This window comes from Dermacentor variabilis, unplaced genomic scaffold (genome assembly GCF_050947875.1).
Source record: "Dermacentor variabilis isolate Ectoservices unplaced genomic scaffold, ASM5094787v1 scaffold_16, whole genome shotgun sequence".
NCBI lineage: Eukaryota > Metazoa > Arthropoda > Arachnida > Ixodida > Ixodidae > Dermacentor > Dermacentor variabilis.
In genome coordinates, this window is record NW_027460324.1 from 720,878 (window position 1) to 735,777 (window position 14,900).

General features: G+C 46.9%; 1 protein-coding gene across 8 annotated transcripts in view; it reads left to right on the forward strand.

Annotated features, from left to right (window-relative positions):
• The window catches only part of LOC142568075 (G patch domain-containing protein 2-like), a 127,035-nt gene that overhangs the window by 9,822 nt on the left and 102,313 nt on the right, over positions 1 to 14,900 (forward strand). For all 8 annotated transcript variants that reach the window (XM_075678172.1, XM_075678176.1, XM_075678170.1 and 5 more), the window contains exon 2: positions 1,522 to 1,861. In XM_075678172.1, the coding sequence (XP_075534287.1) occupies positions 1,532 to 1,861 (330 nt within the window). In that variant the 5' untranslated portion in view covers positions 1,522 to 1,531. The remainder of the gene's footprint in view (positions 1 to 1,521; positions 1,862 to 14,900) is intronic.

Genomic DNA, 14,900 nt, shown 5'->3' on the forward strand with positions numbered 1-14,900 from the left:
TGCAGGCCTGCCCACTGAATAAAGGCAATGTTGCTCGGTGAAGCCACGTGATGTAACGTGGCTCATTGAACACATTCACATCGATCGTCGTTGATGCGCAGTCGCAGGGCCACCGATGATTCCCAAGATGCATAGGCTCGTACATCTGGTCCACGCACATAGCCGCCGAGTCACAGCCATGCAGTGGAAATGGTCCGCTCAGAAGGGCCGCTAAAACCTGTACCTTCAGCAAAGTGGTCTGTAGCAGTACTGGGTACATTGAAAATGAGCTCAGAGCACGTTGAGCACGCAAAGACTTCAATTCATCTGAAGCTTAGTGTCTGCTGCTTTTTGCCCACCACTTGATAGAAGCAGCAAAAACAAGTTTGCTAGAATAGCAACTTGGGCTTGTTGGTTTTCCATCCTGGTGTATTACTTAATAGCGCAAAACGTAGACGGGACATGAGACGAGAAGACGGCACCACATGGTTGAAGTTGAAAGCCAGCACTTGTGGTGTTGTCTCCTCGTCCTGTGTCCAGTCTACGTTTTGCGCTGTTAACACCAGGATGAAAAACAAGTTGTGCGCACAAGTGTGGACATGGGGCACCTGAAGGGAGTATTATGCAAAGTGATGCCGCAGAGAAATGGAAAATGATGCATAAAAGCGGATGCCTGTAGGGCTTTATTCATCATTACTGAACTGCCATTGCAAAATAAAATGAAAGAATGGGTGCTGATGTCTTTGTCACTTCCTGTGAGAATGGCGTCACCCACGGGGACATCCCCTAAAGTTATTGGAAAAACAGCACTTTAGAAATACAATTGAAATGCACTTGCAGGTAATTAATTATACTGTTAACCATATAGCCTAAATCCTCTGATAAGCTCAACACCTTGGGTACCCAACCCGAGGTCTCTTCGACTTGGCTGCACCTTCTGAACAAAGAAAAGTGCAGCGACAGACGAGCTGTGTTGTCTGCCACAAGTGGTTAAGCCTTTTCAATTTTGTAACTCACTGATAGGATTATAAAGGATATTTTATCTTTACTATTGTAATGGCCTCTTTGGTAGTACCATTACTTGGTGGTAGTGAAATGGTGGTTGTACATGCGGCTTCTTCATCAGAAAGTGCAAATCAAGACAAAAGCTGTTTGAGCAGAAGCAATTCATTAAGTTACAAACTTTTACCAACTGTGTCTCGACAGCAACACAGGCATTGAATCTTGCTTCTTTATACCAGCTAGGCTTACTTGCATTTCTTGTGGCATACTTTCTGTCTTTCTAAATGAGGTAATGCTTTTCCTGTCTGCAGTGGATGATAGACTAGTGTTGTGATAAAAACCACATCATATTGTACTTAAGAAGCACAACAGAATGAAAAGCATAGGACTGTACTGGCAGCTTTTGACCTCTGCAGTCCTATGCTCATCTAACATCTGTCATACTGTTTAAGTAAACAGCATGGCAGACAAAGAAGTGGTATGCTCTGTGTCATTCCTTAACCACAGTGACTGGAATCAAGCTGGTTTGCTCTCGTGCAGTTGCTGCCCGATGGATCGGGCGTTGATTCAGGGCATCAAGCGTCTGCGAGTGCTGACCCCGTACGACTATGACAACATGGACGAGCTTGTCCAGGACCTGACTAGCGCCCTCGAGGAGTCCTCCTCGTCTGCTCAGCGACACCGCTGCCAACGACACCCACGGCCACCACAGCGCAAGTGGTGGTCCAAGAAGACCCTCTTGCCCCCCTCAGATGGCGACGTTGTGCGCCTGCAAGGGGCTGTATCTTCTTCAACGACATGCCAGACTACCCGTTCCGTGAGCGCTGTGTCTGGAGATGACTCCGAGTCCAGCCTGGAGGGACGGGCCGTGCCTCGGATGGTGAGCCCCCCTTTTCAACTTCCACATGCTCTTTAATCGGGAGTCTTCCTTGCCAAGAGTGAGAGAATGAAAAGAAAGTGTGGCTAGGCAAGCCACACAGGAGCACATGTGCCACTCAAGCAGAAAGAGGGAGAACCATTAATACAACCTGGTTGCCAACTAGCATAAAGTAGAGAAATTAAGTTCACTCTAAAAAGGTTTGGCACCTCAGGGTTACCCAAACAATTATTCTAATACATCCTGTGTGCCTCTCCTTTCTTTTATGCTAACGATTACTTGTTCTGCTCTGGGGGCTGCTGCGTACAGCACATGGGCGTGCATATCTTGAAAGTGATCTGCAATGTGGACAAAGTACGCCTAGTGCTGGTAGCTTCATTTGCACTGTGCTTTCAACGCTTAGTTCGTGTTGAAGCGAGACGCAGCATGGAGGTCAGTTCGCTCGCTGCTGCTGCCGTGTTTCTTCACTCCTCCGTTTGGCAGCGAGTTTCCATGGTCATCAAGTGAGATATTTTCATGTTTAGCTGTGCACGCGTGACACCGTGCTAACTTAGTTACTAAGCGAATGTTTACAAATTTATACAACCGATAAACCTAAATATTTGAATTCGAACATTCTATTTAAAGTAATATTATTAAAGGCATAGACAAAGAAGGAAGGGAAAGCGTCGTGTAAAGGACATGAAGACACTTTTGGAAAAGGTGATATTCATTTGCCATGCTTTAGACCGGTTACAGAAGTCAGCGAAATAATTATTAAGGACAGCATGATCAATTGGAAATTTAATTGTATTGACACATAGACTTGTTGGTTTCCCTCCAATCTTTTTCGGGGGAGCACTTTTCACCGTCTAACAAATGTTATCGCTCAGCGGGGGATGCGCCTGCATGTATTGGAAGTTTCTGGAATGTTATCAATGGTTCTGTCAGCTGTCTGTTGTCACCGAACCTTGCATAATCTGATGGCATGTATGTGCAACGTGAATGATGTAGAACCTTCTGGATGACATGCGGGCACCAGCGATTTCTCTGGAACATTCGATAGCTCTTGTATAAAAGCCGATGTGCTTGACCGGCAGACCAGATTTTCAACAATTGCTGACTGTGTTCGGCACTATCGTTGTTCTTTGAGTGTAGCCTGTTTTTGAGGGCATAAGTTCGCCCAATAAAATGCTGCTTTCGTCAGTCACCGTTTTACTGCCTTCTTCACCATCACTACTATGTGACATTTGGTGGAGGTGCTTTACGTTCATGTACCGAACGCCTCCACACAGCCGCAATCCAAACTCGAAGACAACACCAACGTCGGCCAAGACCAGCGAGCTAGCCGCAGACTGCAAGGGCTGCCCCCGGAGCACGGACTTCTGCCTGATACGACCAGGAAGACCGTGGCGAGCTCAACAACTGTAATGGCAGCCCCAGCGTCCCCGATTGTGCTTCAACAACCCAAGGAGCCTCCTACCTTCCGTGGTGCTTCATCGAAGGATCCGGAAACCTGGCTCCAACCCTTGAAAAGGATCTCAACCTTCAACAAATGGACCTCTGAGGATAACCTACGTCATGTGTCCTTCTCCTTGGAAGATGCCGCGAGGACTTAATTTGAGAATCGGTAGTCGTTCCACAGTAACTTGCTGAGAACCTTCACGAGTGTTGTCCGAAAAGAAAGCGCCAAAGTTCTGCTGGAAACCCAAGGGCAACTACCCAATGAGACCATCGCCATCTTCATGGAAGAGATGACCTGTCTTTTTCGGCACGCTGACGCGGAAATCTCAGAGGAGAAAACATTCCGCTTCTTGATGCAAAATGTAAAGCAAGAACTTTTCGTCTGACTGATCCGTAAGCCACCGAAGACCGTAGCTGAGTTCTTGACAGAGGCAACGACGATTGAGAAAACTCAGGAAATGTGCATTGGGCAACATAACTGCCAAGTGCTCACGACGCAGTGTGCAACCCAGGCACTGGGCTCCGGCAATCTCCAAGAGACCATCAGGGACATTGTGCGCAAACAACTGCGCAAGCTGTTTCCTTCATCACAACCTCAGGTGTCCTCAGTCACCGACATTTTCAAGGACTGACTTCGATGGTTACTGGGTGTTTGCGAAGTTCAGCCCGAATCGTCACTTCCTGTGCTACGCCACCGTCGCCCTACGCCACCGTCGCCCGCCATAAAGGTCCCCCTCTGCGTCCGGGCGAGGGGCCTGTAACGCCGCAATTCTATCGTCCACCCTGACTGGTGTCCACCCTGGTGTGCGCCGCCTCCAGCACACCCACCCGTTGCCCAGCGCAGCTACATGAGGAAGACGGACATTTGGCGAGCCGCCGACCACCTCCCGCTCTGCTATCACTGCGGAGAAGCTGGCCATGCGTACTGTCAATGCCCATACTGCGATTTGGGACTGAGAGGGTTCTTCATAAACGCACCATGTCCACAGCTTGGGGAGTGCCCACGGGACATCGCAGACTACCTCGCCGCCACACAGTGGAGTCCTCAACGACTGACCCATTTGCCCTCATGAGGGCGCTAGCTGTTGCCGCAAAGGCGACCATACACTGGCCCAACCCGGGGCCGCTCTGTGAGCCCATATCCGAAAAGCTAAAAACAGCAAGTGATGGAGGTGAGGTTGCGGTTTGTCGAGCTGACGAAGATCCTCTGCCACCGATGAAGATGCAAAAAATTCTGTTTCGACGACATATCAGCGAGACGCTCCCATCCCGATGAAGTCTAGAAGCAAAGAATACAGCGACTAAAGACGACACGTACCAGCCACAGGTCAACGCACTGCAGCAGTGATCCGATGCCAAGATCTAACTGTAACGCAAGACAAAGAACTACTGACCTCGAAGTGCTTCTCGACGACCACACAGTCACAGCCTTAGTGGACACAGGAGCCAATTACTCCGTCATGACTGGACCCATCACTGCTGAGTTGAAGAAAGTTAAGACTGCATGGGAAGGCCCTCAAACTCAGACCGCTGGAGGACACCTCATAATGCCAACTGGAATCTGCACGGCAAGAATTGCTGTTCATGACTGGGCTTACCCTGCTACCTTTGTTATCCTCAAACAGCGTTCATTAGCCATCATTCTTAGCAAGGACTTCCTGAACCGACACGGCGCAATAATCAACCTGAAGACGATAACACTGTCGGAAGATCAAGTGATACCGCCGGAGAGCTCTCGTAGGTGCCACTCCTTGAGTGTGCTCGAACATCAAGTGAGCTTCCCGCCTTGCTCCAGCATTGTTATTTCTGTCAGCACCGAAACACCCGCAGACGTAGAAGGCGTCATCGAGGGCGACCTGCTCGACCGTAAAATTTGCGTTGAAAGAGGAATCGCTCGACTGCACGGAGGGAATGCGAAAGTGATGCTAACCAACTTCAGCCAGGAGTTCAAGCACATCAACTAGGACACGACAATCTTGTACATTGAGGAAATTGTGGAAACCAGCAATGCGTTTGTCCTCTCTGATTCTACTGCATCTACCCCGACGACCATAGTACCCGAACCAGACTTCGAAATAAATCCAAGTCTCCCCATGAGTAAGCAGCAACAGCCCCGAAGTCTTCTCCGACGATACAAAGTCTGCTTTTCGATGTCATCGAGGATTCGACAAACGTCAGTCGCAAAGCATTGCATAATAACCGAAGAGTGCGCTTGGCCTCTCTGCCAGAGTCCTTACCGAGCTTCGACATGAAAATGTGAGAACAACGCGAAACGGGAAAACACGCAAGGAACGCGAGGAGATTAAAATCATCTACAACGCGATCCTCCTGCTCTCAATGCCACTGTCCAGCGGGCCTGGTGTTGCTCCGGCACTGGCCTCACTCCGAAAAGAACTTTGGATTCTCCTGCAGCGACGCTGGGATGGCTTGAGAGCTAGAACCGGAGCAGAGCAGTGGGGAATGGAAGCGTGGTGCAGCATAGATGTCCTTTGTAGGCATCTTTCAAGGAAGAGCACAACTCTCTCTTCCCTAGTAGATCCAAGTGATGGTAGCATAGTCGACTCACCAGATAGAGTTCTTGCACTGGCGAGGCAGTTTTACATGACCTTGTATGCCGAATGAGTTGCTTCTCCAGCTCTTTCCATTTGTTTCACCAGCTGAGTCGCTGGAAGTCTGTGACTCAGCCATAGATGAGGACTAGCTATTTTTGGCTTTGAAGACTATGAAGCATAGTCGCAGTCCAGGATCCGATGTTCTGACAGTCAAATTTTATGCGAAGTTTTGGACACTGTTAGGGAAGCAGTTGACATCATTGGTGAAGAGGCTACACAGTGAAGGGACACTGTCAGCGTCTCAACGAGAGGGGCTAATCACTCTCCTTTGTAAGGATGAGTCGAGAAGCTCCGATCTGAGGGCATGGCGTCCAATCACACTTCTGAACTGCGATTACAAGCTCATGGCAAAGTGTCTGTGTATGCAACTCACGCCAGTACTCAACATTGTTTTGGGTCCATACCAGCAGTGAGGGACCTTCTCCTGTGGGCAAATACCAGGAAACATCCAGGTATTCTGTGCTCCTTCGATTAGGAGAAGGCTTTTCATATTATTAGTCCTAGGTACTTTTCCTGGGTTTTGGAGGAGGCTGGTTTTAGTGTGGATTTTTGGCAGATGGTCCAAGCTTTGTATTCTCGACCGATTTCTGCTGTTCTCATACAGGATCGCGTCTTGGAGGCATTGATTGTGGGGCGTGGTGTACGGCAGGGGGACTCTCTCTCGCCTGCCCTCTACGTACTCGCTTTTGAACGGCTTCAGCAGAGGTTGTCCTGTGACAGCAGAAGTGGCACATTCCTCCTCCCACCATGTTCCCCTCCGGTTGCACTCTTTGCCTAGGCGGGTGACTTGTCCATTGTCGTCCCGTACGAGGCATCAGCTTGCATCGTCTTGGATGTCATGGACAGTTACTGCGAGGCAAGCAGTGCCAGGTTAAATAAGTCGAAAAGTGCAGCCATGTACTTGAGCTCCACTCCGTCCAGTTCGCAGCCCGTTCAAGGTCTCCCTGTGAAAACGTGGTTGTGTATTCTATGTTTCTAATTCAAACCAGACGTTCTCTCTCCCAAAAACTGGCAACAGGCTAAGGAGAAGCTTGAAACCAGGATTAAGGAATTCAGCATGTTGTCATGCCCATTGACAGCTCGAGCGACGATTCTTCGCTCACTTCTGTTTTCCTTCCTTACATATGTGGCGTGTTTGTCTCCTGTTTCAACCCGAACCAAGTTTATCTTGGAGTGGGTCCTCTTTCACTTCCTCTGGAAAGGGACAACTGGTTGTGTAGCTCGGCAGGCACTCAAGTTGCCCAGGGACAAGGGAGGACTCAACATTCCTCACCTGGCCATCATGGCTACTGCACTACACATCATGTGGACCCAGGTCGCTCTTAACTCGGATATGCTCCTTACTCGAAGCTTTACTGCCTTTTTTTTCTTAGCACCTGATTCTGCTTCTTTTCGCAGAGCACATTTTCCCACTGTGGGCCTGACTTCGGTTCCCCGTCCACCATTTATGCGGCGGCTACCAATTCTCTGGTAAGCCTCTGCAAGGTTCACCCCGGCATCGACGTAGCTTCAACTCCACACCAAGAATTAGTCAGTATCCTCACCCCAGGTCTCCCTCCCGCATTGCCAAAGGTACGATCTGTCCATTCACAGGCCAAACTGGAAGCTCATCATGGCCAGTTTCCTCGACGCTAGGTGAGCTACATTCATGCACCCCCTGGCGCGAGGGTGCCTGCCGTTGAGTTATAGGCCCTTCACAGCCATCCTGGCTATTGGAATGTGCCCTTCTTGTAGCGGTCGTGAAGATTCAGTTCATATCTTTACGCAGTGTTTGCTTCCTGCAGCTTTTCTTCAAAGGATTGCTAGTCTTTTTAGGCTCCCAGGTGTTCCTTATCAGTAATCAAAAGGCTAGCGCGAATAACAGGGACACAGACAGAGAAGACGACAGGATGAGCGCTAAATCAGACTTTTTAATTTTTCACCTTTTGCCCAAACAGGTGATCAACCAGTTCGTGATTCTTCTTGTCGAGTGCTCACACCAAGTTTGGTTCGCACACTGTGAGGCGGTTTTTTGGGGACGGGCACCGGGCCTTCACGAAGTGCTTGCGAAATTGCGGAAGGAGGTCTGGTTCCATCTCACCCGGGAGCGGCATTGCTTCGGCGACAAGAAGTTTCTCGAGGTGCGGGCTCGTCCTGCCGTGATTTTTGATAAGTCAGGTGCAAAGCTCTCCATTAAGTTATGATGCATGCTCCTAAGGTCACTCGACTCGGCCGTGTGTGCCAGTCGATCCACGGGGTTTTGTTTGGCTCAGTGGAACCCAGAGACTGAACCAGTCGTGCCGCACCTTCGAGTGGTCGCGCTGCTCTGTGGACGGCTTTGGTGGTCTTCATGGTTGTATGCCTTGACCTCTTTTGTGTCAAGGCAGTCCGAGGGTCAGTCAGGCTTTCGCCTGTAAGAACGACATGGCTGTTTGTGTGTTGAGTGCAGCAACTCAGTTGTGCTGCACCACAACAGCCCCTTTGTCCGGGAAGGACCGTTGGCCCGAACCAAAGCCCCCTGCCCAGTCAGCCCGGGTAGAGGGGCAGCTCCGGGGTCAGTGTACGTAATGAGGCTGTATTGGTGAGTACATGAGTACATGGGTAGCTCTGGGTACCAAGTCCCTTTCCGTCTGACAACGGCGCCAGTTCTTCTAAATTGTAGTTTTAATACAGTCAAAAACATTGAGGCGCATTTTCGACCACTGACGATTGAGAATGGATGTTAACTTTACAACTACAACCATGTATATCACTTCGAAGAAGTAAATGGCAAAGACATCGCAGTGAAGTGCCTAAATTAAATTAACTTAATTATGGGGTTTTACGTGCCGAAGCCATGATATGATTATGAGACACGCCGTAGTGGTGGTCTGCGGAATAACTTGGACCTCCTGGGGTTCTTTAATGTGGACCTAAGTCTAAGTATACGGGTGTTTTCGCATTTCATCAGCGTCGAAAAGTGGCCCCCGGAACCGGGATTTGATCCCTCGATGTCGTGCTTAGCAGCCCAAGGCCACAGCCACTAAGCAACCACCGCAGGTCGTGAAAACATAGCAAGCATGCTTACGATGTTGAAGTCATTGTAAGTGAACAAATCATTATTTTATTCCACTTAAGCATGCAAGTATGGCCGCAGACGTTTTTCAACTGTCATTTGTAGCTTCATTACTTGGAGCATGCCTTGCACCTCACAATTGTAGAAGTTTTGGCGAGTTGGCAGGTGAGTGCTTTTTTCTCTGTGCACAAAGTGCCTCAAGTATATTCTGGTATTGTTGTTTGGGTTCCATTGTGAGAGCACATCACTGCTGAAACATAACAATCGCTGGCCCTAAACAACTAGAAGACTGAACAAATGTGCTGCGGTGCACTTAAGCCTTAATTCTGTTCTAAGCTCGAGAAAACAATGGCATGAAAGGCCGGTTCCAGCAGTCTCGTCTTGATCCTCATGGAGAAAGGAGCTGCACATTGGCTTATTAATGCATAACAGAAAGCACAGTGCATGTAAAGCTCCAGTACGGAGCACTTACAAAGCTAGATTTGACACATAACGACAACTGTGCATTTGTTTTGGAGCGAGACGAGCTAAACTTTCTAAACCAATTTACAACAGCGGGAATTGGTCATGCATTTTTACAGTTTTGCGTTTTTACGGATGCTGCCTACTGGTATTTCTTTTTTTTTTCTGCATTTACATCTTAGTTCGTTTAACAGAAATTTACAGGAGTGACTCTTACTTTACGTGCCGAACCGCAACGATCCACTTCAGCCGCTGGGTTGCTTCCCATGGTCTTGAAGGGAAGCAGTACAATTTGATGCCGACATCCCTTTTGCGGTTGTGACAACCATTCATGCCGTAGTACCTGCCCTAGTTCATTTTGTTCACACTTCTCATGGAGGAGCTGCCGAGAGGCCGTGGTGAATCCATTGAAAAATTGGAAACGGAGGCTTTCAGGTGGGCCTGAGTGCTGCATGGACAAAGGTGAAATGGCGGTGAGGGCCTGCTCGCGGGTGCTCACCGCCACTGCTAGGTGGTGCGACATGTCAGGGTGTCCACCAACCGGGAAAACTGGGAATTCTCAGAGATATTGAGTAGTCTGGAAATAGTCAGGGAAAACTTAGGGAATTTGTGCTTTTATCAGGGAAAATGAGCTGTAATATTATTGAAAAGGAATGAAAGTAGCAGCAATGCTGGCTCAAGTAACACAGAGGAATCATAACGAATCGTCCTTGACGCCGTGTCATCAGCTGGAGGAGTTGCCAGTGTACAGTCAACAATCAACTTTCCGGACGCCCGATAACTTGGGCGCCTTCGCGGCACCACCAAGTACCACATAGAGGCATTGTGCAAGAACGTCCAAAATCTCGTACGCAAGAGCCATTCACTATCTGATTTTCCAGACTTTTTCCCCTGACCGCAGCTCCGAAACGGCATTAATCAAAGCCGCCATTTTCATTACCTCGCCGTTTCGAACTGGCGCCATCGGCATTCTCGTATGCAGATCTGCATGCAGCCACAGCCACCACTGCGGCAACGATAGGCCTAGCTGCTTCGACGTTCGCTGTTAAGAGGAAGCTTTTAGCTCGAGTGATCATCATCATCAGCCTGGTTACGCCCACTGCAGGGCAAAGGCCTCTCCCATACTTCTCCAACAACCCCGGTCATATTCTAATTGTGGCCATGTCGTCCTTGCAAACTTCTTAACCTCATCCGCCCACCTAACTTTCTTCCGCCCCCTGCTACGCTTCCCTTCCTTTGGAATCCAGTCCGTAACCCTTAATGACCATCGGTTTTCTTCCCTCCTCATTACATGACCTGCCCATGCCCATTTCTTTTTCTTGATTTCAACTAAGATGTCATTAACTCGCGTTTGTTCCCTCACCCAATCTGCTCTTTTCTTATCCCTTAACGTTACACCCATCATTCTTCTTTCCATAGCTCGTTGCATCGTCCTCAATTTAAGTAGAACCCTTTTCGTAAGCCTCCAGGTTTCTACCCCGTAGGTGAGTACTGGTAAGACACAGCTATTATACACTTTTCTCTTGAGGGATAATGGCAACCTGCTGTTCATGATTTGAGAATGCCTGCCAAATGCACCCCAGCCCATTCTTATTCTGATAATTTCCCTCTCATGATTGGGATCCGCCGTCACTACCTGCCCTAAGTAGATGTATTCCCTTACGACTTCCAGTGCCTCGCTACCTATATTAAATTGCTGCTCTCTTCCGAGACTGTTAAACATTACTTTAGTTTTCTGAAGATTAATTTTTAGACCCACTCTTCTGCTTTGCCTCTCCAGGTCAGTGAGCATGCATTGCAATTGGTCCCCTCAGTTACTAAGCAAGGCAATATCATCAGCGAATCGCAAGTTACAAAGGTATTCTCCATTAACTTTTATCCCCAATTCATCCCAATCCAGGTCTCCAAATACCTCCTGTAAACACGCTATGGAGAGATCGTATCTCCCTACCTGAGGCCTTTCTTTATTGGGATTTTGTTGCTTTCTTTATGGAGTACTACAGTGGCTGTGGAGCCGCTATAGATATCTTTCAGTATTTTTATATACGGCTCGTTTACCCCCTGATTCCGTAATGCCTCCATGACTGCTGAGGTTTCAACAGAATCAAACACTTTCTCATAATCAGTGAAAGCTATATATAAGGGTTGGTTATATTTTGCACATTTCTCTATCACCTGATTGATAGTGTGAATATGGTCTATTGTTGAGTAGCCTTTACGGAATCCTGCCTGGTCCTTTGCTTAACAGAAGTCTCAGGTGTTCCTGATTCTATTTGCTATTACCTTAGTAAATAGTTTGTAGGCAACTGACAGTAAGCTGATCGGTCTATAATTTTTCAAGTATTTGGCGTCCCCTTTCTTATGGATTAGGATTATGTTAGCATTCTTCCAAGATTACGGTACGCTCGAGGTCATGAGGCCATTGCGTATACGGAGTGGCCAGTTTCTCTAGAACAATCTGCCCACCATCCATCAACAAATCTGCTGTTACCTGATCCTCCCCAGCGGCCTTCCGCCTTTGCATAGCTCCCAAGGCTTTCCTTACTCCTTCCGGCGTTACCTGTGGGATTTCGAATTCATCTAAACTATTCTGTCTTCCATTGTCATCGTGGGTGCCACTGGTACTGTATAAATCTCTATAGAGTGCTCCTGTTTAAATACATGTAGAAGGAGAATTAGTTTTTCTGGGCAACCATTCCACCAAACTTGACGAGATTTGTTGCATTTAAAAGAAAAACTTAAAATCTAATGACTTTTTGTTTTAAATTTTTTATTTTGGTTGTCAATTTTTTACTAAATGTTTCCAACAATTGCAAATTCTCAGAAAATGAAACTATCAAGTTTACAACTCTGTAGCTCAGCGATGAAAAATGATATCACAATTCTGTGCATTGAATCCAATATTACATCTAAAGCGAACACGATTGATATGTTACACATGAATAACAAAAAAATTAGTAATATGGAAGTACAGCTTTTGCAGAACCCCTGTACATGACGTTCACATAATATTCACATAAAATTCTTGAATACATAATATGTAAATTGACACACTGAATTTGTCCGCTTTGAATGATCTCATGGACACCATTTACAGAATTGCGATATCTGTTTTAGATGGAGAACTATTAATTTGTAAACTTCGTGCTTCTATTTTTTTCGAACTTCTGAATTTTTGAAAACTTTTGTAACAATATTCAGGCCCTAAATCGAGAATCTGCTTCAAATAGTCCCCAAAATTAAATCACAAATGCAACAAATTGCATGAAAATTAATCCAGGGGTTATCTCGGAAAAGCATTTTTGCGTTTTACATGCATTTGAATAAGCCGCATAGGAGTTGGGCCCGCGCTAAAGGTTCCTATTAAGCTTCTTGGCATTCGGTGCGGTGTTTTTTATTGAAAGAATTCTTCGCAGTCAGCAATGGCACAGACTCCACCTTTGTGGTCCTCGCAATTGTTTTCAAAGCTCGGAAAGCACAACGTGTTGCATAATGCCGGTTTTGAAAGTTAGCTTCGCCTCAGTACAGCAATGTTACGCTGTGAAACACATGTGAAAGTATTGCGATGAACCATAAGCTTGGGAAGGATCAATTGTCACGGGGCACATTATGTATTCCTTAATTATACACGCGTGCACCCGCCATCTCTTGTCACAATATGAGCACCGATATGCTCAATAAGTGTGCTGGCAGGCCTTCAGAGCTTTTTCGTAAGTTCTTGTGACGATTTGAGCTCTTAAGGGCAGTAAAAGACATGCATTCATTTTTTCGAACAGCCAGATTTTTCGGACATTATCGTGGCCCCTAGGGATTCCGAAAAGCCGGACCTTGTCTGTACAGCTGACCAAGGGGATGGTTCCAATGATCCGTGGGTCGAACGCTTGGCGGAAGGAGGACAAGAACACAAAGGAGCTACGCATTGAGAAATGAACAGGAAAGAAAGTGTGCCGCCACTTCTTTGAAGGAGCTTGAACACAGAAAACAAAGTGTTGGCTGACGCCGAGATGCAGGTTTCCCTCATCCATACGAAAATAAACTCTTTAATTAAAAACAGTGAAACGCAACACTGAGGCATTGCGCGCGGGCTGAGAGTATGTCAGGACAGTTGAGATTGACTTATCAGCTGTTGCGAGAGAATCTCACTTGTGACAAAGTTTGGGCCTCATACCAATGAGCGTGCTATCATTTGATAGAAATAGCTTATATTCGAAAATATTGGCTTCTGTTTGCATCTCCTTTTTATTCGTATTTGAGAATGTTTGACTCAATTTGCAATGAGTTTTACAATTTCGTTCAAAGATATTTTATTCGCTGCACCTTTTACTAACCCCTCCCTTCTGTTTTCTTTTGGAATAAAACAACCGCTACTCACTATTCAAACTGGATTAAGTTTCTTTTTCATTTTTTAACATGCTTACTAGAGAGTGACAGCATCGGGTGACATGGTGCCAGCCCGTCTTGACATAAAACAAAGTTCTGTGTCACTCAGGGAATTTTTTTTTCAGAAGCACCCAGGAAAAACTTGGAAAACTCAGGGAATTTGGAAATGTCAACTTGGTAGACACCCTGCATGTACAGCCAAACTTCATTGCAGGGTGCCTATAGTGGCATCACCTGTTAGGTGCCATTACAATAATACCATGCCGCATGCTTATACGACACATCAAAATGGCAATGTCGCCCGTGTACTTCAGTTGGCTGCTGGCACGGCTAGTTGCTGCGATACTGACTTTTCTAGATGGCACTAGCTATGCAGCATACTTATAAATTTCAACTAAAAACTGGCACATTCTTCAAAATCCTCAAATCTAAGCTGACCCTAGGGTATGGTATGTGATTACAGTGGAACCCCAATTATACGACATTGGGGAGACCACCCAAAACCATCGTATAATCTAAAAACTAAGGATCTAGGCAGTGACGCTCAGTCTTGCTGAAAAAAAGAGGTACAGATCGTCTGTGTAAGTCCGTGGCATGAACCTGCACTGCTCCAAGGAAGGCAGGTTAAATTATTTTGAAAAAACATGACAACCCAGGATTTAATTGAAAGAAGTGTGAGCGAATGTTTATTTACACATTTTAAAAAAAGTGATCTTTTTCTAGACGTTTGCTCAGCTGCGGGGCATCAACTTCCTCTCAAGAGCTGCAACATCCGGCAGCAAGCCACCAACGTCGTTGTGTGCACCTATGAAACCACCAAATGTTGTCGACACTGTGCAACACACTCGCATAAGTCGGAACAAAACGGAAAATTCGGAAACGAGTTCTCTTCACTTATCGTTGTCGTCTGAGATGGAGACAGCTTTCCTTGGCCAGCATCCTTGGGCGATCCCTTTCGGAGAAATTTACTTGACTTGGCACGGAAAGTGACCCTGGCAAGTGTTTTTGGCACTGTGCCAAGCTCATTCTCAGTGCCAAGAGAACTATCGGCCATATTCTTCGACAGGTTCGGTACCGGGCCGAGTCTCGGGAAAGCAAAACTATCTCGGTA